The sequence below is a fragment of the Hypanus sabinus genome, unplaced genomic scaffold, assembly GCF_030144855.1.
Source record: "Hypanus sabinus isolate sHypSab1 unplaced genomic scaffold, sHypSab1.hap1 scaffold_647, whole genome shotgun sequence".
Classification (NCBI taxonomy): domain Eukaryota; kingdom Metazoa; phylum Chordata; class Chondrichthyes; order Myliobatiformes; family Dasyatidae; genus Hypanus; species Hypanus sabinus.
Genome location: NW_026781503.1, coordinates 132575 through 156936, shown reverse-complemented (window position 1 = coordinate 156936; position 24362 = coordinate 132575). Strand labels below are relative to the sequence as shown.

The following is a 24362-nucleotide window of genomic DNA, read 5'->3' as shown; positions in this document are numbered from 1 at the left end:
CTCTGACACATCCGTACCCTTTCCTGATCTCTTCATCTCTAGAGCCAGGTTGTCAACCAACATCTTTTATAAACTTACTGATTTCCATGGTAATCTCGACCATACCTCTTCCCAGCCTATCGCCTGTAAAATGCTCTACCCTTTTCTCAGTTTCATTGCTTCTGCTGCATCTGTTTCCAGGATGTGGCTGTCCTCCCTCGGGTATTGATATTCTCCTCACTCACATTTACCGTACTCAGTGATCACTCCATCTTCCTATCACCGTAATAGTGATAGAGTTCCACATGTCCTTACCTACCACCCCTTCAGCCTCTGCAACTTCCACCATCTCCAAAGAGATGTTACAACTATACATATTTTTATCTTCCTCGCCCACCCCACCCTCTTCTTTCAACAGGGATCACTCTCTTCATAATTCCCTTGTTCATTTATCCCTTTTCACTAATCTCCCTCCAGCCACTTATCCCTGCAAGTGGCCTAAGTTCTACACCTACTCTACACTCATCTCCATTCAGACACAAAACATTCCTTCCAGCTGAGGCAACACTTCACCTGCGAATCTGCTGGTGTCATCTATTTTGTCGTGTGCTCCCAATGCGGCCTCGTTTACATGGGTGAGACCAGCCATAAATTAGTAAACCATTTTGTCGAGCATCTCTGTATCATCTGGCACAAGGGAGACTTTGCAGTGGCCAAACATTTTATTTCGACGTTTGTATCAATGGCCTCCTCTTGTGCCAAGATGAATCCGCCCACAGGGTGGCGGATCAACATTTTATATTCCATCTTGGTACCCTCCAACCTGATTGTATGAATAATGAATTCTCCTTCCAGTAAACAAATCCCACCGCTCCGCCCCATTCTGAACTTTCATTTCTCCCTGGGTCCCCTCGTTCCCTTTCTCCTGTTGACAACGCTCTGATTCTTTCCTCTCCAGCCCTTGAACAGACCATCACTTGACCTCACCGATCACCTTCCAGCTCCCCACTTTATCCCCACCCCGACCTTTGTATTCAGATCACTTCCCCCTCCTCCTCAGGAATGAAAAAGGCTCGTGGTCCAAAATGTGGACAGTTTACTTTTTTCCATAGTCACTGCCTGCTGTGCCGACTTCCTCCAGCATTTTGTGTGTGTTGCTCTGGATTTCCAGCATTTGCAAGCTTTCTCGTGTTTAAGTGTGGCAATTACCGTAAAAATTATTTGGGCTTTGTTGAGATTGCTCCTGGGAAATGGTGTAAAATCCCGCTCCCCATACTAACACGGATTATACAGACCAAAGAACAAACTGCCGGAGGAACTCAGTGGGTTGGGCAGCATCTGTGGAGGGAAATGGACTGTCAACATTTCGGGCCGAGACCCTCTCTCTGGACTGAGAGTGGACGGGAAATAGTCAGAGAAAAGAGGTGAAGGGTGGGTATGGGGCAAGAGATGGAGAGTGAGAGGTGGATCCAGGTGAGGGGGAGATGGGAAGGTGGAAAGAGTGACAGGGGTGTGTGGTGAGTGGTTGGGGCAACACGGGGCTGCAGAAATGGAATTTAATCCCATGGAGGACTACAAAAAGTTAGAGATTCACCAATCCGATTCCTGGAGGACAAAGAAGACTCAGTCTTCACATAAAACAGAGGCTGGCAGATGTGTGGAGACTGCAGGGAGCGAGGAAATGAGGACCGGGCAGGAACACGTGGATGAGATGGGAGAACAGCCGTCAACTTGTTGATGGTTTGTGGAGCTGAGTGGCCACCTCCTCCTGTTTCTCACTTGATGTTTCAGTGTTCCTGTCCAGTGAGGCTCCAGAGGAATGTGATTAGAAATTAGTGTTTATAAACGGAGAAGTGATTTCAATGAAACCTGCACAATTCTTCTTCGGGTGGGAATTCAGTGTCGGACCGGGATGGGAATTGATCCAGTAACTCTGAGAACCGGGTGGTGGAGCGATGGGGACGGGGAAGATGCAGAGGGAAAGATTAAAAATGTAGTTGGGCTAAATATGAAATAATGTGTAAAATGCGGCAGATAGGTCGGGCAGTGTGTGAAGAGCGAGGAGCTGAATCACCGGTTCAGGTGGAAAACCCTCCACCCGTCACGTGATCCAGGTTCTCACTCCCATTCCAAACGCAGATCTGCTGCAACAACGGGCTTTCGCTTCCGAGGCCCCGCCCCCCGCTCTCACAGTCTCCGGATGGGCGGTGGCTTTCGTTCCGTTCTCTGTTGAAGCGGATTGTCTGCTGGGAGCCGGAGGACTGATCGCTGTCTGCGGGACAAATTGATCAAGTTCTCATGGGTCAGGATTTGCTACCGGTCACTAGGGGTGAACGCGACAGAATATTTTTCATCGGTGAGTATTGAAGCCGATCCCGGGGGAGGGGAATCTGATGTTGGGCAGAGAGTCCCGTTAACATTCTCGTTCTGATGGCGTCGTCCCGCTTCCTGGACTCAACCTGTCTTGGTCGCTCCGGGTTATGGGACCTTCTCACCGAACCGCCTGAGATAAGCCGCCGCTCAGCCCCTGGTATTCTGGTCCCAGGAGCGGGATGAGGTGGTGATGCCGAGACTGAACCCATCCATTAAGATGTACATGGTGAACTTTAGCTCCATCTCAAGGCCCGGTTCCAGATCCAAACTTCACCTGTATTGACGCCTGGCGTCGATAATTTTTGTACATATCTCCAGCATACTGGAAGCGGTCGTTCGGCCTGTTGTGTTCTTGCAATCAGAGGGTTAAACAGAGTTATCGCATTCTCGGGACACTGCTCCACGTGTTTGAGTAGTTTCATCTTTCCCTGTTCAGACAAGACAGTGAGATCCAGATCTCTCACGTTTTCTCGGGGGACTGGGAAGTTTATTTCCATCTTCTTTCCATTGCTGCGACTTGCCGGCATGCTGACAGTGTTTCCCGATATCTGGCCCTATTAATGCGAGAAATAAGTCTTGTTCATTTATCTAGGTTTCTCGGAAATGTGTCCACTCCCTCCGGAATTTCGAAAGAAGCAACACAGGCTGTCTAATATTCCCACACGATTGAAATGGGGAATCTTTATTTTTTTTCCATGTACAGAGTTTGAGTGAAAATCGAGTCTCCGGTATTCTCCACAGAGATCAATACAGTGCAGCAGTACATTGAGGTAAAACAAATTATTCTGGTTACAGAGAAAGTGCAGTGGTGCAGTGCAGGTAGATATGTGGTGCAAGGTCACATCGATTTAGACTGTGAGGTCAGGAGTCCACTCATCACGCTGTTCGCTTCTAACAGCAGAATGGACACCGTCCTTGAGCCCGGTGACATGTTTCTGTTCCATTTAATCCTCAAACCGATGGGAGGGTGAGAAGTGAAAATGTCCAGGATTGTGGGGATCTTTCATTATGTTGTCTGCTTTACTGAGGAATTATAGACAGAGTCCATGGAGGGGAGATCAGTTCCTATGATGTACTCCGCTGTGTCCACAGTTCTCGTTCAGTTAAAGGAAGAGCAGTAGCCGTATGAAGATGTGAAGTATCCGGATGGGATACTTCCTGTGGTGCATTGATAAAGTCTACAGTATAGAAAATAACACAAACCAAAATACTTATTGTTTGTTCTGGCTTTGTTATATTGGTATCCGTTGTCAACTAGTGCGTACTATTATTTCATGGTTTGTGTATTGCTGGAGGACCATGAGATATTGCCCTGGATCCCATTCTCCCATCTCCCAGTGATATATATATATATATCAACCATCTTGTTCAACCTCTGTTCAGTCTGTATCCCTTCACCTCAATGAGATATATCAACCATCGTGTTCAACCTCTGTCCAGTCTGTATCCCACCATCTCAATGATATATATCAACCATCTTGTTCAACCTCTGTCCAGTCTGTATCCCACCAACTCAATGATATATATCAACCATCTTGTTCAACCTCTGTCCAGTCTGTATCCCATCACCTGAATGAGATATATCAACCATCGTGTTCAACCTCTGTTCAGTCTGTATCCCACCAACTCAATGATATATATCAACCATCTTGTTCAGCCTCTGTCCAGTCTGTATCCCACCACCTCAATGATATATATCAGCCATCTTGTTCAACCTCTGTCCAGACTGTATCACACCATCTGAAAGATATATATCAACCATCTTGTTCAATCTCTGTCCAGACTGCATCCCATTGCCGCAGTGATATATATATATATATATATCTTTCAAACTTTGTCTTCATTGTGAAATTTTGGTTTGCATCTTTTCCAGAATTAGTTTTTATGACAGTTAGGACTACCAGAGGTGTAATTGAAAACAGCACGTGGCAGGGTAAAAGCAACTATTTCAATTTTAGTTTCACCGTTACAAAATGGCTGAAGTGTTCATCTTTGCCATAATGGAACTCAAAGCATCTGAAGTTCAGATTGTTGTTTCATGTTTTGTTTATTTTAGGTGAGCCACTTCCTCTGTTTCCATGGTAACAGCCCGTCAGAGCTGCAGCAAGTGTTGCAGTTTTTTATCGCTCTGTGGTCACCACCTCTCAGCGTAGAGACAGTAGCCTCGGGAGCAAATGTAACAGAGTCATAGTGGGAGGAAAGGATGCTGTGAGCAGTGACTGTATGGGATGTACTACAACAGAATGTATTCAGAACTAAGAAATTAGTTGGTGTGGGGTGGCGTTTACAGTTTAGGGTGGCAATCGGTTACTATCTGTGCATTAAAATGAAGAGGGACAAAATGCTACAGTTGCAGGAAATTTAAAGTAAGGAGGTGAAAATACTGGAAACGCTCAGCAGACCGGCAGCATCTTGGACAGTCTCAGGTCTGGAACTGGGTCTTCCACCATTTCTCCTTTCAGAGATGTAGTCTGATGTACTGAGTTCCCAGCATTTTCTACTTCATAATTTTACGTTTTGTTCCTGCTGCACTGCAGGGAACATGGCAGCCAGCTGTGCTGGGCAGGATCCCACACAGCAGAAAGATTGCGATCAAATGTGCTCGGTTTAGCTGCTGGGGACAGTCTGAAGTGTATCGGCATCCTCTATACAGACCGGGGAACCAGCCTGAGCACCGGCCCCGGCAGAGGGTCATTAGTTTCCAATTCCAATTCCACCTTAGTCACGGCAAATTACCGGCACCAAAGCGTCTTTGTATGAGTGATAATATCGGGCCGGTGACTCTGAGGATATGGAACTGACAGTATACGGGCTTCGGTCCAGGTTGGTAACTCGACAACAGGGATCGGAATTTCCTCAGTCCGCAGTGAAGCTGAAATCCCGGGATGTTGGACATTGGTTATAGGGAAATCACCGTCCACACTGCCCAATAGGACATCATACCTGTCAAGTATTTTGGAGATTATTTAAGAGTTAACTGGGGAGTTGGGTGAAATTGGGCAGTGATGTTGCATCTGAACTTTGGTAAAGTCTGTAATAAGATCCCGCATGGCAGCTGATCGGGAAGGTTCGGTCACGTGGGATTCACGGGGTGCTGGGGAGGTGGATTCACACCGGGATCGAGAACAGGAAGCAGAGGGAGATGATCGAAAATGGTTTTAGCGAATGGAGGCCTGTGACGAGTGGGATGTGTGTGTCAGTGTCGACACCTCTGTAATTCATTATTCATGCCATTGATTTGTATCTGAATATACAAGGTACGATTAGTAAGTGTGAATTGAATTGAATTAAATTGAATTGATTTCTTAAATCCTTCACATACATGAGAAGCAAACATCTTTATGTTATGTCTCGGTCTAAATGTGCAATGCGCAATGAAAGTAATTTATAATAATTTATAATGTATTGAGCAGTCCATATAATATAGAGTACACTCAATGCAGCGTGAATTAATCAGTCTGATGGCCTGGTGGAAGAAGTTGTTCCGGAGGCTGTTGGTCGTGGCTTCAAAATTGTTTAATGACATTGCAGTCCACAAGTGTAAAAGAGAACAAAATAATTGTTTCTCTGGATCCAAAGCAAGACAGAAAAAAAAAACAAAAAAACAAAATGACAATCACAACAATAAACAAAACACAATATATAATGTATGATAGTTTAAAAACATTGTTCGTATGTCCCTGAAGTGACGATAGACACAGGAGTTTCTAGACATTTGAGACTGGCATTGATTATACGTCCATAAAGTGACGTTAGGCACAGGAATGTCTAGAACTGTCAGGAAATGTTAAACTACTAGTGGGTGGGATGTGGAGGGTGGGTTAGTGAGTAGAGGTGTTGATCAGGCTTTCTATTTGGGGAAAATAACTGGTTTAAGCCTGATTGTCCTGGCGTGGATGTTACAGATTCACAATTCCTTTAAGGCAACACCAGAGTCTTCAAGCGAGTTTTGGGCATATATTGGCATTTCTATCTCACGCAGCCTATTAAGAAGAAGGGTTAGGATATTAATGCTAAAGTTGTAAACGACACCGTGATTCCAAAGTTTGCAGAATTGTGTGCAGTTATGGTTAGCTACTTGGAGGAAAGATATCGATAAACGTGAAAGAGTGCAAGGAAAATTACACGGACATTGCTGGTATTTAAGGAAATAATTATAGTGGAAGGTTGAACAGGTTAGAACAGGGGAATGATGGGGTATATACAGCTACAAGTAAAGGAAGAAACCATGGACCCTAGGTTGGGAACCCCTGCTAGCGATATAGAAATCTATGATGGTACAAATAGGGTGAATGCAGGTAGGCATTTTCCCCTCAGGTTGGGTAAGATCATGGATTTAGGGGAAACAATGACACATTTAAGGGGAATCTGAGAGGAAACTACTTCACTCAGAGGGCGGTGCGAATGCGGAAGCAGTTCCCAGCAGAAGTGAGAGATGAAGGTTCAATTGTGGTTTTTGAGAGATGGTTGGGTAGAGGGAGGTATAGAGGGCTGTGGTCTGGGTGCAGGGGGATGGGACCACACCGAACATGGCACGGGGTGAATGGGCTAACAGTCCTGTGTCTGTGCTCTAAGGGCTCTGTGAATCTCAATTGAAACTTCTACACATGAACCACATTTGTTGCAGACAGGTGGTATCCAACATTGTGTTTTTATTTTGGACGAGAGTCTGCACTGCTCAGAGCTCTGTAGAGCTGGAACTATCAGGAAATTTACTGAATGCACCTCGACAAGGTAAATACAACAGCTGAAATTTTAGTTTCACCGTTACAAAATGGCAGAATGTTCTGTTCATCTTTGCCATAATGAAACTCAGAACATGTCGCATTGAATGTGTTATTTCCTTTTTCGGTTATCTTTGCGAGCTACTTCCTCCTTTGCCAGGGCAACAGCTCACCAGAGCTGCAAGAAGAGCTGAACATGTTTATCGCTGTCTGGTTTCTGAATCTCAGCGGAGAGAGAGTGGCTTTGAGCATTCACTGTGCGGGATGGATGATGTATGTGCTGGAATGAAGAAACAACTAATGATTGTAGGGATTGCATTTATGCAATTCTATTCTGTGTGTCAAACATCTTGCAGTCAGTCAGTGTTTTGTGCATCAAAAGAACAAAAATAAATCTCCTGTACTGTGCTTCCAGTGCTATATTTTCAATTTGATATTTAAAACATTTAGTTCCTGTTATACGCCGGGAAAAGTGGCTGCTAATTGACCTGGGCTACACCGCCCTCAACAATAAAATAATGAACAAATATGCTCAATCTAACTGTCGAGACAAGTTGAAATGTATCAGTGCCCTCTTTAGGACCCAATATCCATGTTTCTCCGTCCAGACAAAGGATCATCAGGCTCCAGTTCTGTCATGGGTTGGTGTTGGAGTGTAAGTTTTTGAACTGGGATTAGCTGAGACACTGCCGCATATAACCGGCAGCAAACAGCCCTGAGAGAGTTGGTGCCTGAGATACAATCTAGGGATGGGGTCTCCAGGAATATGGAAATTGTGGTGTTTGGGCTTTGGTCCACGTTGGTGCTTTTATAGATGCGGCTGGGTGTTCCTCTTTCCGCAATGAAGCAGACGTCTCCGGGGGCTGGATATTGGTAGCGTGAATCTCTCAGTGTGAGATCTGGAAAAGATGTGCGAGGCTCTCGGTGTGGGCTGTGACCCTCTGAGGTTGGATCCCGGGATACCGCACTTGTTTTGACCCAGATAAATGCATCAGGGATTAAGTTGTCTGGGATTATGAGCTGTTGAGCGAGTATTCCTGTTCTGTGCTCAGATCTTTGGTTCTGAATTTCCATTTGAAGTAAAGCAGAGAATGAGTCCTCATTCTATCCCTCACAGGGAGAGGCTGTGATTAAATACTCTGTTTTGTGTTTACACCAGTAGAAATAGCACAGGGTTTCAGAATTCAATTCACATTTGGAAATCCCCCCTCACTGCCACCTGTCTATCTGCCAGTGAGAATCAAACAGAAACTCGAGATGCTGAAGATGGAACAGAACATGGAACAGTACATCACAGGAACAGGCCCTTCGGGCTCAGTGGTGTGCCAAACCAGCTGAGAAGCAAATCAACCCCCCCATTCCCAAAACTAATTCCTACCTACACAATGTCCATATCCTCTCAATGTTCCTCACACCCACGTGCCTGTCTAAACGACTCTCAAACGCCTCCAATGTATTTGCTTCCACCACCATAACAGACAGAGCATTCCGGGCATCCACACCTCTCTGAGTAAAACAAATTACCCTCACATTTCCTTTGCATCTACTCTTTCACACGTTCATTGCATGTCTTCTGGTATTGGACATTTCAAAACAGCGAAACCATACTCCCTGTCTACTCCCATACTCCCATACTATCTATGTCTTTCATACTCTTATAAACCTCCATCAGATTTTCTCTCAGTCCCCACCGCTCTATGGAGAAGAATCCAAGCTTTTCCGCCAAAAACTGGATGATGTTTGAATTCATTCTGACGAAAGGTCAGGAAACCGAATTGTTAACATTTTTCCTCTCCCCACGGCTGTTCCTTACCTGCAAAGCGTTTCTAGTAATTCCAGTTTCTCTTTACTACATTCACCCTGGAACACTTTAAATCTCCTGCGAATGGATCAGTGCCCCTGCGCTCGTTTAGTAAGAATTGATGGAAGAGTAAAGAAACCACAGTTTTTCCCATTATCCTGATACCAAATGTCCTGTTTTTTCTTTCCCCGGAAATGTATTCAGTACAGTTTTTGCTAACAAGGTTCAAAGAATAATCCGAGGAATGATAAGCATTTTGCATGAGGAGCATTTGATGGCCCTGGGCCTGTGTTCAGTGGAGTTCAGGGGGTTGGTTGGAGGAGTAGGAGAAGTTAGGACGGGCTTGATGATTTACACCGACTGAATGACAAGAAGTCTGGATGCAGTGGGAATAGAGAAGGTGTCTTGATTAGACGGTCTCGGATCTGAGTGTATTGCCTCAGAATAAAGAAGCTTCACTTTGAAACTGAGATGAGAGCCAAAGATTGGTTAATCAGTGGAATTTGTTACTACAAAGCGTGGTGGAGGCTATCGTTGGGTATATATCATCTTCTGGATTGCTAAATAGATTGAGTATTATAGCAGGGAAGCAGGAATACAGTGCTGGAAAAAAAACATGCTCCATGATTGACTATGGATCACCTATTTCTACTCCTATATATTATGACTTGTATCTGATACCATGACTGAACAATGACTTTTTTTTTTATCCCATCTCAATCAAGTGAAAATCTCCAGATGCAGTGTTGGAGGCAATCATTGGATATATTCATGTTCTGGATTGCTAAATAGGTTGCGTATTATATCAGGAAAGCAAGAATACGGTGGTGAGAGAAAATCCTCCAATATTGATTATGGAATAGACTAGAATGACCGAATCACCCAATTCTACTCCTATATATTATGACAAACTTTATACCGTGACTGAACAATGACTTCTTTGTAGCCCATAACAAACAAGAGAAAACATTTAGATGCTGGAATTCCAAGCAACACACACAAAAAGCTGGAGGAACTCAGCAGGCCATAAAACATCAATAGCAGAGAGTAGAGTCGACGTACAGATGCTGCCTGGCCTGATGAGTTCCTCCAATTCCAGATTTCTTCACTCGGATCCTGATATATGCGTTCAAGATTTAAATTTCAGGTTAATGCTTTGATCTCGTTTGTAATAGTTACATACATCATTATCTGTCTGGTTAAAGTTGGACCTGCGGTGAGAGGTTTATTGGAAGAAAAGCCCGTGACCGAAAGCAAACCACAACTGAAGACGAGGGAACAGTAACAAGGAACCAACCGGAGGACTGAAAGCACCAACTCGAGGGAACCCTTCTGACTCGGTTAACACTGGCTCATCATTTACTCAAACACTGGTCCTTTAGACATTACATTTCTGTACCAAAGAAAATAGGAAATAGCTGGAGGGAGGCTGAAAAAACCTAGAAGCGCCATTCCAGATGTACTACTGTGCTGTCAGCATCCCATCTCTCTGAAGCCATGCATATTCCCTCATGCTGTTTGCTCATTTCAAACTTCTCACTTCTCATGTTTCCTTGTTTGTCTGTATTACGTCATAATAATTTCAAAAAGCGTTGAGAATTCCCTCCCAATATAAGACGCCGCAACTGCTACCTGATATAGTGATTGCAGAAATGCGGAATTACCATGAACTACAGCAACATGACATTGACTGCTCTGTCTATTACAAGCTGCAATGATATACTTGCCCTCGTTGTCATGCAAGCCTCTGCTAAGAGCAAACCTTCTTGGAGCCAAATGTCCCAGCACCACATTTCTTTCAGTTCTAACTAGCAAATGCCAACCAATAATTTACATTTACATAGCCTGGAGTCAACAAGCATTTTTCTACCAAGAAATTGTCAGAACTTATGAATCTGCGATTAACAAGAAGTAGGTTTTGCAATGTTCCCATTTGACCCTGTACCAAAGGCACGGGTTATACCTGTTCTTGAGATGAACGAATGTCCTTGAAGCCAGGACTGCTGTCGCTGACGGAGTCGGTTTAAACTCAGTTCTTTTCGGATGGGAAGCAGCGTGTTGGGTCTGGTTATGAAGCAGTTGATATTAAGATAGATGCGATGTTCAGAGAGACTTTGGAAGGATTGCCTGTGGACAGAGCATCATGTAGTGAAAAGAAGCAACAGGTTACCCTCCTCTTCCCACCCCACTCCCACTCACCCTCTCACCCTCCTATTTTTTGCCGGTGTTCATGGCGGGAGTTAGGAACTCTTTCTACTCACTGACCAGTGAAATTATACCCTTTTATTCCATTCAAAGCTCTGTTTGTTTATAAAGAATGGGGTTGAAGTGCGATCGGAATGAACTTGGGAGAATGCGTAAAAAAAGTTTAAATCAGATCAGCAGCAGGTTCGGTAGGCCGAGTGGTCCACTTATGCATTTGGGTTGTGGTCCACAGTCTCCCCATCTACCACGCGCACCAGCTCACCACCCAAGCGCGCCCTCTCGCGGAGCTTCGTCAGTCTCGGGCTGACGTTGAGACGATTTCAGCATGCTGCGCGTGCCCGGTATCTCTCGTGAAGTGACGTAACATTTACTTGGCTCTCCTTGGTGACACCAAATACCAATTTAGCATAACAGCAATGGGGATATGGGCTTCGTCATTAAGGGGTTTCCTTAACAAGGAGTTGGCGGAGCTTAAAGGGCGACAGATTGAAGTGGGAGTTCAGGGGTTTTATCTCCTCTGAATGAGAAAGGATGGAGAAGACTTCAGCATATTTTTAGTGGACACCGATAAAGTGTTGCCTGCAAGTACGGAGTCGGAGTGATTTTGACAGCAAGTCACAATCTTACTATCTGGAGGGACCCGGTGGCTTCATTTTGTTTGAGGAGTCTGGGTTTAAACAACGGAGTAAGCAGATGCACCTTAGGCCAACAGTCTGTCCCAGTGGGTGTTGTGGGGACAGATGCTTGGAGTATGGTTGCTCCTTGTCTACATTAGGGACAAAATGCAACATTTACAAGTATGTTATTGGCTGACAACATTTATATTGATTCAGTATTTTATTTATGATGCAATTATTGTCCAACTTATGTTCGTTTAATTGTCGTTCAAAACATACATGAAAACCCATGAACACAGCCAAATACAACAGCGTTACTGCACACTAAGCCTCCTTGTTGGAAACTGCCTCTCTAAGATACCCCAAGGGCATAGGCATTTCCTGAATAATATTATCTATTCGTCATAGTCTGTCAATTTCTCCTTTACCTTCTGTTTTACCGAACAGAGTGTTCTCCAAGGAATCCTGTCTTCTCATGATGTGGCCAAAATATTTCAGCTTTTCAAGCTTCCTAGTGAGCAGTCTGGCTGTATTTCTCCAAGTATTGATTTTTCGGATCTTCTTGCTGTCCAACGAACTCTTAACACTTTCCTCCAGCATCCAAAGTCAAAGGTGTCGATTTTTTTGTATTCAGCCTGACTAATAATCCAGCTCTCACAGACATACATCTCAACTGGAAATACCATAGACGTCTCTACGGTCCTTCGTAGACAATGTTATGTCTGTGCTGTTCAGTAGTTTCTCTAAATCCCCATTTCTGTCCTCCCCAGAAATAAATGCCGTTTACTTCTGTGGCTGCATGTACCATCTATAGAATTTTTTGTATTGAGGAAGACAAAATTCGTCACTGCTTCCACTTGCTTTCCATTTATCACCACGGAGTTAACAGGACTGGTTGGTTTTGTTAATATTGAGCACGAAGCCAGCTTTCCACTTTCTTCTTTCACGTTCATTAGAAGCTTCCTCAGATCCTCCTCACTTTCAGCCATTAGAATATTATCACCTGCCTATCTGAAATTGTTAAAGTTTTGTCTGGTAAATTTGATTCCAACATCTCGTGTCCTCTAGACCGGCATTCATCATGATGTGTTCAGCATATAGATTAAATAAGCAGGGTGACTGTGTGCAACCTGGTCATACTGCTTTCTCAAACTTGAACCCGTTTGTTGTTCCCTGCTCAGTTCTAACTGTTGCTTCTTGATCATTGTACAAGTTTCTCATAAGGCAGAACAGATGTCCCGGTATTCCCATTTCTTTAAGGATTTGCCATAGTTTATTATGGTCCACACGGCTGAAGGCTTTAGAGTAGTCAATAAAACATTGATAAGTACTTTTCTGGAATTCTTGCGATTTCTCCATTATCCAGCCTAGGTTAGCAATATGGACTCTGGTGCCTCTGCCTCTTCTAAAAGCAGCTTGTACATCTGGCTGTTCGTGTTCCATATATTGTTGGAGTCGTGCCTGCGTGATCTTTAGCATTACCTTTCTCGGATGTGAAAATTGTCAGTAAGTTTTGGTAATTTGAACAATCCTTTACATTTCACTTCTTGGGTATTGAAATAAAAATGGATCTTAATCCAGCCTACAGGTCATTGTTATTTTTTGGATTCCCAGAGCTGATGGAAAATTGCATGCAACACGTTTACAGCACCATCTTTTAGAATTTTAAACAATTCAACTGGACTCCTGGCACATCCTGCAGCCTAATTATTGGCAATGTTTTCTATCGCCCAGTGGACTTCACTTTCCAGAATGTCTGGCTCTACATCGATGAGGGGGCCATTGCAGGTGTCATCGCTGTTGGGTCTTTCTACAATTCTTCTGTGTGTTTCTGCCAACTCCTTTTGATGTCCTTTGCTTCTGTGAGGTCCTTCCCTTCTTTGTCTTTTCCTATGCTCATTTTACATGAAATGTTCCTTTGATTTCTCTAATCTTGTGTAACAGATCTCTTGTTTTGTTTTATTTCCAATTCTGCTGGCTTCTTCAGCTTCAGTGCATCGCTCCTTTAAGTAAGTTTCCTTATTCTTCTTTGCTATCTTCTTGAACTTTGTGTTCAGTTGGAGGTCTTTGTTCCAATCTCCATTTGCTCCCTGTAATGTAGGAGGGTGAGCAGTGACGTTACGAACTTGTTTTAAATTATGAGGGACAGAGGAACTGACTCACTCCTTTATTTGTGTAATTCAGGTCATTGCCAGCAGGTGGGGCTTTCTTCCACTCGGACGGAAGACAAGAAGAAGACAATCAACCAACGTCAGTCAGAGTCAGAATGGACACAGGTATGTTCACTGGGCTCTTTCTCATTAAAATTCGGTCCTTATGGTACATGTGTAGTCAAATCATCAATAGTTCAGAGGGATAAACTTGGGCGATAAAGGAGCAGAGAGAAAGCATTATTCCAAATGGTAAAGCGTCCATGAGCATTGAACAATTCACCAGCTCCAGCACAGGGACCTAACGAGTCGAATCGCTCCCCTCACCACACAAATCTTCACCTGAGAGAAAGGAGAAGGAGCTCCTGAATAAGGTGGGAGTGGGTAACACTCAGACAGGAATACAACAGCGGGCAATGTAACAGTCGAGGGGACAAATAGAATTTATGTCAGCATTTGGTGCGCTCTGATGTGGGAAATGCCTCTGACAGCCAGTGAGAGGAACAGATGTTGTTTTCACTTTGGGAACGGCAATGGTGAATTCTCTCCCGATTTTTGGGTTGTTGAACAATGGAGGTGAGAGGATTTTCCCAGTGTCTTGTTTTCTGTGGCCAATTTAAAGATCATTATATTGTGGGAGAACGGGCTGTGTGCAGAAGACAGTAAACAAGAGAAATTTTACACAGGGTATCTGGTGGTTGGTGGGGTGGGCTGCCGAAACAATGAAATGTCCTTGGCGAATAGGATTAAAGTAAAACAAAATGATAAGTGGAGCGGGCACCGCACAAAATGCTGCAGTTACTCAGCAGGTCAGGGAGCATCTGTAGAGAGAAATTAACTACCGACATTTCGGGTTGAGGAGTCTTACAGAATTTGTAAATTGATTTCAAAGTTGTCTTGGGCACATAAAATGGAGTCTGGATTGGAGGAGCGGTGTTCTGGCTGAAGGTCTGTGACTAGAAGTGTCCACAAGGATCACTGCTTCACCATGTGTCGTGTGTGATGTAAATAAATTAATAATACACTATGTGTTGCTGAAAATGATATACTGGGTGGACTGATTCGTTGACTTACAGACTTGGCGGAGTTGCGTAAATTTGGGACTGTTGTCAGAGTGTTCAGCATCCAATCATAAATATGAACAGAGTCAACAAGTACAGTTAATTCAGGCAAATGTGAGAGGTTGCACTTGTGAGAGGTCAAGGTCGCGAGCGATGTTCACAGTGAGTGCTGGGACCATTAGTAAGATTGATGTATGATCGAGCCTTGTGATGGATATGCATAGCTATCTGAAAGTGGAAACACAATTGGTAGGGTTCTAACGATGAGCTGAGGTGTTTGTTAAAGTTGGGCTGTAACTTGATGAACGTTAGTTAAGAGACGATTTCGATGCTGTGCAAAAATCTGGTAACCACATCACGAGAATGTTGTGAAGAGTCTGGAGAGGGTGCAGATGAGTTTCACCACAAATCCCAGAGGGAATAGGTTTAAGATTAGAGGGTAAAGTTTAAAGGGGATTTAGGATGCATATTTTCCACAGAGAGTGATCGATGTCTGGAATGAGCTGCCGAGGGAGGGACTGGAAACAGATACTCAGCAGCATCTGAGAGGCTTTTGAACTCATGAGTAGGCCGGGAACGGAGGGATATTGATCATGTTCCTGAAGATGGGATTGGTTTAAATTGGCATCGTGTCTGCATCCGCATAGTACATCTACAATTTTATCTTCTATGAATGACTACAGATCTGAACTCCGCAATCTCCGCCTTCCTGTCAAATTGTGAGGATCACCACCTGCTACGGTTGACGCGATTCTACATGGAGCGATTGGAGCAGGCAATTGAGGAGGGTGTGGAGGGAGTCAGCTTCATGTTAATGGGCGAGGATCACCTCACCGGGCTAGAGTATCATGTAAGTGGTTGGAACATAGGCTGAGTGTAGCTTCTACAGAATCTATCACAGACCGACAGAACCGGTGTAACGGCGCCTCTGGGCTGTGAAAATCCTGTAATGCTTGTGGTCAAAATGAAGAAAAGAGTTTTCGTTTGCAGAAACTCTGAAACTTTATTAACCAATATAGGCCTCTGTCCATTTTTCTCAACACATTCACTTTTAGACAGGTTAGGGTACAGACAATGATTGAGAGGTGAATTTAGTGACGTTCAGTTGCCGGACATTGCAAGTGGACAGAGAACCACTTTACACCACTCAGTCTGACATTACATCATGTTCCCAACACTCGAACTTAATGGCCATTCACCCGACTATTTTAATTACCCCCGGGTTTTCCCACTAATCAAATATATAGTGACTATTTCTCAGCTCATTTCTCCAGTCTACCTTCAACCGCATCGTCAATTGCACAGGCAGTACTGAATATCGTCTCACTTTTCAACTACTAACCCTAATTCATTTGATCAAATCTCCCAACATGCCTCACGGTTCAGTTACATTCTGTTCCTTGTGACTGTTCCATTTGGAGTTTGTAATTATCACAGCATATACTGTTAACACTGGGAACTGCAAAATCTTACAATTGAAAGTAGTCCAAGCATCTGCAGTTAACTCGGAATTACCAAGAAACTCCTTTCAAATGGTCCTCGTGTTACTGGGACACATTCACCTATTGCTCACCAGATTGAATTTTAGTGAAGAGCCAAACATGATCCCTAGAACTAACATTCCACACGAGACAGCTGACAATTTTAATCCAAACTTCCTTCTCTGCATTACCACCATTTGACTTTGGTCTCTCTGACACGCAGAAAAGGATTGCAATTGCTGTCTGCTCCTCACTGCCAGTTCTCTGCTGCGGTTCGCCGGGGATTACCACAGGGAATATCAACAGTGACCCTGTCATAGCTTGACTTAGCCATAGTCATTGAACTCTACAGTACAGCAACAGGCTCTTCGGCCCATCAGCTCCACATTATACGCCTGGTCACATTGATCTGCACACCGACTAGAGACATTCATACCCGTCTCATTCATGTACTTAGCCAAATAATTTTAAATGTTCAAATTGAATGCACGTTGAAGTTCCGGTGACAGCTGGTTCCATACTCTCACCAGCCTCTGAGTGAAGATTTTCTCCCTCAAATTTTCTTTCATCTTTCACCCTTAATCCAAGACCTCCAATTCCGGTCTCACCCAACATCACTAATACATGCCTGTTCGCATCTACAGTCATTATACCATTTATGCACTTTTATTCCTCTATCACATCTCTCCTGGTTCTCCTGCACTCTAAGACAGACCTAACCTATTCACACTTCCCCTATATCTCAGGCCCTCAAGTCCTGACAAACCTTTATATAACTTTTTCTGCACTTGTTCAATCTTATTGATATCATTCCGAGCGGTTGGTGCACACATTGCTCCCAATTAGCCCCTGTAACATCAATTCCGACAGACTATCTCAACTTCTGTATATAATATTTTGATTTATGAATGCCCATATCCTGAACGTTTTACCAGGACATCTACGCCTGACACTTTTAAGCAATTTTTGATCTGTATTCCCTGATATCTTGGTTTTACCGCACTGCTCAATGCTCTACCACTCAATGCCTTAGTGCTATCGTGGTTTGTCCTCAAATAGTGCAAAACCACACACTTGTCTTGATTAAATTCTATATGTTGATCTCCATTCTATGTTTTTCCAGCTTTTCCAAGTCCAGCTGCAAGCTCTGTTAAACTTCCTCGCTGTTACTACATTGATGTCATTCACAGATTTACTGACCCATTTTGTCACATGTCATCCAGACCGTTTAGATATGTGACATAAAACACCAGACCCAGTACCGATCCCTGAAGGACACGACCTGTCATAGACCTCCAGTCAGAGAAGCAAACCTCTACTACCTCTCTTAGCTTCTCTCATGAATACAATATCTAAACCAACTTTCTACCGTGTCATGAATGCCATGCGACTTAATCTTATTGACTAGGTTCCCATGAGGGACTTGTCAATCGCCTTGCTAAAGTCCATGTTGACAACATCCAATCACTTGCCTTCATTACTCGCTTGCTAACTTCCTCGAGAAACCATAAGATTGGTTATACAGGATTGACCATGCGAAAATTAGTGTTGAATCCTAGTGAATCCTTCTCCATCCAAGTACTCATATTCAGTTCCTTAGAATACCTGCCAATAAATATACCACCACTTGTGTTAGGCTCACCAGCCTATAATTCCCTGGCTTATTCTTGCATCCTTTTCAAACAGCGGAACAACATTGTTACCCTCCAATACTGCTGCACCTAGCATTTTAAATATCTTTACTAGAACTCCTGCAATCTCTGCACTAGCCTCAGACAAGGTACGAAGGAAAACCCTGGGGATTTATCCACACTATTCTGCATTAGTCAGCAAACACCCCCTCCTCTGTAATCTGTACAGAGTCCACGAACTCACCGCTGTTTCACCTCTATCTAAAGACTCTGAATGTCTCTCAAGTAAATGTAAATGCAAAAACATCTATTTAAAATCTCCCCCACCTTTTCCAGCTTCATGCATAAAGGCCCACTCTGAACTTCAAGAGGACAAATTTAGTCCGTTGGTATATTTTTGTTCAAAACATATTTGATTTTTGAATTTATACCTGGGTATAAATCAGGCCCTCCTGATTTCCTCCTTTAGTAGCTCTTGCATTTCTTGTACTCATCAAGTACCTCATTTGATTCTTCAAGCCTATACTTGCGATGCGCTCAGGGCCGTGATATCACAAAAAAAAACAAAAAAAAAAACATCGGAACGTACAAACTCTTCACTTGTGGTCATTTATGGATTAAAAATCTGTACTCTCAAAATATCAGTTTTGAAGGCCTCTCACTTATCAAACACATCTGTACCACTAAACAACCTGTCCTAATCTGCTTTCGTCAGATCTTTTCCGGTACCATTAAAATTTGCCTTTCTCCAATTTAGGATTTTAACCTGAGGACAAGACCCAATCCTTTCCACAATGATCTTTAACCTAATGACATTATGATAACCAGATCCAAAGCGTTCCCCTGAACACACCTCTGTCGCTTGCCCTGTCTTGTACCCTGATCGGAATTCCAGAATGTGCTCTGTCCAGTTGTCACATGAATATATTGATTACAGAAACTCCCTGGACACATTTGACCTACACTATCCCATCCAGCGCTTTAACACGGAGTGCCAGTCAATAAATGAAAACACAGTATGTTCTGTTTTTTTTGTTTCTGTGATCTCCCTGCACATTTGTTCTTGTAAATCCCGTTGACTATTGGGTGCTTTATAATATAATCCCACTATGTGGTCATACCTTTCTTAGTCCGTAGTTTCACCAATGCAGTCTCATTGGACCGGCTATCCAGTTTGTCCTGTCTGAGCAATGCAGGGATATTTTCTCTGACTGGTTATGCCAGCCCTCCATCTGTAATCCCTCTCGCTCTATCGAATCATGTCTAACCCAAAGGAACCCTGGAATGCTGAGCTGCCACTCCTGAACCTCCTCCAACGAAATCACGCTAAAGGTTACAATGCTGTAATTCAATGAGCTGATCCATGCGCTAGGTTGATCTGACTTTCCTACAATACTCCTTGCATTGAAATAATACGCATTTTGGAGAAAAGAAGTTTCACGATGCTTATCCTTTAGTTTCCTGACTTTGCATGTCGGCTTAACAACATCTTTCCCACTCAACCACTCCACTATCCACGTTGGTTCTTCATCCCCCTGCAACTCAAGTTTAACACCTCCCCCCTCCCCATGTAACTCTAACAACCCTTCCCGCAAGGGTATCAGTTCTCCTCCAGTTCAGGTGCAAAACGATCAGGTGTCTCTAAGCCCCAACTTCCTTGGAAGAGAGCCCATACATCCAAGCATCTGAAGCACTCCGTCATGCACCATTTCATCAGCTACACGTTAGACTGTACACCGTCCTATTTCAGGCCTCATTCGCACGTTTTATGGGTAGCAATCCTGAGAACGCGGCCATGGAGTTCCTGCCCGTCAGCCTAGCATCTAACTCCATGAGCTAACTTTGCAGGACCTCATCACACTTCACTAGTACATCAGTGGTACCAACGTGGCCTACGACCTCTGGCTGCTCACCGTGCCCTTAAGAAAGTTTCAGAGTCAAAGCGAGGACTCCCTGACCTTCGCAACACACCATACAGAAATCTTGTACTCGTTAATAGAATCTCCTGTCTGTTCTTCTAACCCTTGAGTTCCCCTGTCAGTGCAGTTCACTCTTCTCACCCTTACTGTGTCACAAAACGAAACTCAGTGCCAGAGACATAATCGCCGTGGCATTCCTCTGTTAAGTCATACCCCGCAACTGTAAGCCGTATACCTGTTATAGTGGGGTTTCCTGGTGGCTGCCTGTCCTCTTTTCCCCTCCTGTGTCCTGGCCTTGGTAACAGCTCCCTCCCTTTATCGACTGCCAGCCGACCTCGCAGCTTTTTGAAATAACCTGGGTTCATCCAGCTCCAATTCCTGAACACAGTCTGTAAGAAGCTGTAGGTGGATGCAACTATATGGTTATATGGTTAATTCCTGAAGGTGTAGTTATCGGGGACATTGGAGGTTTCCCTGCCTTGCCACACCCTGTATGAAGAACATTCCACTATCCTGCCTGGTATTCTCACTGTTCTAACTGTGAAAAGGAATCGAAAATACTATAGAAAATCTACCTAAAGCCTCTGCCTCTCCTCACTGAAACCTCTCTGACACAAAGTCTCAACTCCACGCTCTATCTCTCAATCACTCACATTACGTCTGCTCCGCCTAAGCTTTGCCAAGTGGATAAGTACCCCGCAATCCGTGGCGCGGAATGTCCCGAACGACCCCCTCGCTTTTCTTTTTAAATCTTTACCCCGCTTTGAACACTTCAATGTCTGTTAGCGATCTGTGGAGAGCAGAATATGCTGGGTCAGTCTATGATCAGGGTAGATTTGAAACCATCCCTCCGCTCCTCAATATATTTCCCATTGTTCATTACAGAGCGTGACTGAGCTCGCCGAGAAGGGGAACCGAGCAGACGCTTCCAAACTCCCCCTGGATCTGGTGATGGAGAAGGGCTCCGGGGCCCGGAAGGTGATGTGGGAATCCTTTGTGAAATTACATCATCATTTACCGAAGCTGAGCAGAATATTGAATGAAATACGGGAACGTGGTACGGTGAACAATACACTGTGTATTACAATATAGATGCTGATGAATTTATAGTATTACACAGAACAGACTTCATGCAGGTTAATCTGTTTGAACAGGTGACGGCCAGGTCGCCTACATGGACACTGAGCGGGGTTTATCTGAAGTGCCCAAGCATCTGAAAGGTAAGTGATGGAACGGACATGTCAATGTTTTTAATTCACGCTGAAAGTCTGACTACAGTCTTATAAAGTCTCAGCATTTTCTCCTTGCTATTACCTTCGTTTACCCTTGAAATATATGACAACGTTACATTTGCCTTTTTTGCTGCAGACTCGGACCGTAAATTAACCTCTTTGGAAGCTTGCTAATCCCTCTGTAACTTTGATGTTTCGACCTTCTTCCCATTTAGATAATGGTCCGCACTATTGTTCTTTTTACCAAAATGTATTATTGGACATTTCCAAAAACAGTATTCCATCTGCAATCTTTATGCCCATTCTTCCAATTTGTCTACGCCCTGCTGCAATCGCCTAGCTTCCTCAGCACTACCTACTCCTGCACCTATCTTTCTATCATTCGCAAACTTTGCCACAAAGCTATAAATTTCATCATCTAATGCATTGACTAACAATGTGAAAAGCAGCGGTCGCAATAATGACTCCTGCAGAACACCGCTAGTCACTGGCAGCCAACCAGAAAAGGCCACTTTTATTCTCACTTGCTGTCTCTATCATTCCATATCTCTTGTCAGTCATTCCGATATCCGTGCCAGTAACTTTTCTATCTTACCAACGTCATTTTCCAGTGGTCCAATATGAACTCTTTCCTCCATTTTACTCTTTATATAACTGAAAACAAAGTTTGTTATCCTGTTTTATATTATGGTCTTGATTGCCCTCATATTTCATGTTTTCCCTTCTTACAGCTTTCTTAGTGGCCTGGTGTTGGATTTTAAAAGTTTTCCATTCTTCCAACTTTCCACTCACATTTGCTACCTTATATGCCATTTCTGTAATGCGTTTTATTACATTGCGATACTGGTACATGTATGTTATATTTCTCCCTCTCAAATTGCAATTTGAATCCAATCATTTTATGATCATTGCCTCCTAAGGTTCCTTTGCATTAAGCTCCCAGTTAAGATCTGGGTTATTACACAACACCCAGTCTAATATAGACTTTCCCCGAGTAGTCTCAAGCACAAGCTGCTCTACAAAGCTATCTCGTGGGAATTCAATAAATTGCCTCTCATGCGATCAGACACCTTAAGTATGCTTGATTTTCCTACTTCCCTTGCATATTGAAGTGTCCAATTACACCTGTGGCATGATCCTTATTACATGCCTTTTGAAGCTACCTTTGCAATCTCATCTCAACATTTTGGCTACTATTTGGAAGCTTATATATGATTCCCACAGTTTTTTTACCATTGCAATTTCTTATCTCCACCCACAAAGATTCAACATTCGCTGACGCCATGTTACCTCTTTTTAAAGATGCAATTACATCTTCCACCAGCAGAGCCACACTACCACCTATGTCGTCCTGCCTGCCCTTTTGACACAAAGTATATTCTTTGACGTTAAGCTCCCAACTATGGCTTTCTTTCAACCACGACTCAGTGATGCCCACAACACCAAGAGTTCATCCACTTTATTCTGAATTCTACGAGCATTTAAATACCCCCCTGCCATATTAGTTTAAAACACTCCCAACAGCTCCAGTAAATCTTACCGCAGGAATATTGGCCCCCCTCGGATTCAAGTACAACATGTCTCTTTTGTACAGGTCCCACCTGCCCCAGAATTGGTCTCAGTTATCCTAGAAATCTGAGTCACTGCCCCATGACACAATTCTTCAGCCACGCATTTACTGCCACTTCATTCTATTCCTATCTTTACTATCGTGTGAAGCAGGCAAGAATTCTGAGACAAGCACATTTGAGTTCTAGCTTCTCAGCTTCATTCGTATCTCCCTATGTTCTGTCTTCCAGACTTCCTCCCTTTTTTTCTCCCAATGTCATATGTACCAATTTGTGAAAAGACATCTGGCTGCTCAACATATTGTCTGTCCAGAGGCATTTCGGACCCTGGCACCAAAGTACCATCCGTGTTGCCTTTCTGTGCCCACAGAATCGCCTATCTGTCCCCCGACTACAGAGTCGTCTATTACTGATGACATCTTCGTCAGTTTCCTACAGGGTATTGCCTGAGTTCACAGTTACCTTCTGCAGTGTTGCAGAGTTCAGCAGGAGCTGAACACAGTGAAACCACCCGCTCCACACAACACTCTCCTCTCCAGAATCACGTGTGCACTTGGTGCTCGCTGGAACACCGGGGAATCTGCAAACTACCAATAGAGGGGAGAGTGGAGCCTTTAACAATGGATCTCAATCAGATCAGAAATGTTTCTGGGCTGTAGTTCATTTTCAGACACTGTCATCACTGATCTCCCGATTTCACCCAAACAATGTTGTCAACTTTTTTTTTATTCGGGAAAATACGTTGAATGTCTATGTTCATCAGACAACCTATTTCTCTCCGTCCTAAGATGTTCGAAGGAAACACACGGAGACTCTGCGGGCACAAACTGAAACACTGAGAGTGAATACGATCCTGATGAGGGAGAAGGTGAAGGTTTTCCAGCTGGTTGATCGATACGTTGAGCTCACGGTCATTTCTACTGTTCGAGATCGGAGACTGGTGGAACATGAGCTGTTAGCAAGAGGCAGAGCCCACGAAGAATTGAGAGAGAAACATCTCCACAGAGAGCTGGAAAAAATCCGGATACATCAGTTATTCAAGAGGAGTTTTCTTAAACAATTTAAAAGACCTAACATGGAAAAAAAATCTGGGATGTCCACAGCGGTGGCCGGCGTTCCAGGGATCGGAAAAACAACAATGGTACAAAAGATTGTTTATGACTGGGCCACAGGGAAAATATATCAACAATTCCAGTTTGTCTTCAGTTTCAAATTCCGCGATTTAAACACCATTAACTGCAGAATATACATGAAGGAACTGATTCTGGATCAGTATCCTTACTTTGGGAATATTCTGAGAGAGGTCTGGAAGAACCCAGAGGGATTGCTGTTTATATTTGATGGTTTGGATGAATTCAATGACAGAATTGATTTTGCTGACAGCCGGAGAAACACAGAACCTCAGCCCACATGCACAGATCCTGAATTCAAGTGCAAGGTGTCTGACATTGTGTACAGTTTAATCCAGGGCAAGCTGCTCCCAGGGTGTTCAGTGCTGGTAACCACCCGCCCCACTGCGTTACATTTATTGGAAAAGGCTGAGATCAGTGTCTGGGCTGAAATCCTGGGATTTTCTGGTGAGGAACGGAAAAAAATATTTCATCAGGCATTTTGAAGATAA

At 43.7% G+C, this 24362-nt stretch overlaps 1 protein-coding gene across 1 annotated transcript; it reads left to right on the top strand.

Moving 5' to 3' along the window:
* The first annotated feature begins 2233 nt into the window (after nucleotides 1-2233).
* Nucleotides 2234-24356, top strand: LOC132389749 (NACHT, LRR and PYD domains-containing protein 12-like). Its single transcript, XM_059962332.1, has 6 exons — nucleotides 2234-2335; nucleotides 13884-13975; nucleotides 15594-15760; nucleotides 20827-20998; nucleotides 21096-21161; nucleotides 23530-24356. The coding sequence occupies exons 2-6, from the start codon at nucleotides 13966-13968 to the stop codon at nucleotides 24354-24356; spliced, it is 1242 nt and encodes a 413-aa protein (XP_059818315.1). The 5' UTR covers nucleotides 2234-2335; nucleotides 13884-13965.
* The last annotated feature ends 6 nt before the right edge of the window (nucleotides 24357-24362 follow it).

Excerpts from the sequence above, each read along its gene's own strand:
- LOC132389749 (XM_059962332.1), top strand. Across the intron at positions 15,761-20,826 it reads TCACCGGGCTAGAGTATCAT|AGCGTGACTGAGCTCGCCGA; the intron begins GTAAGTGGTTGG and ends TGTTCATTACAG. Across the intron at positions 21,162-23,529 it reads AGTGCCCAAGCATCTGAAAG|ATGTTCGAAGGAAACACACG; the intron begins GTAAGTGATGGA and ends CTCCGTCCTAAG.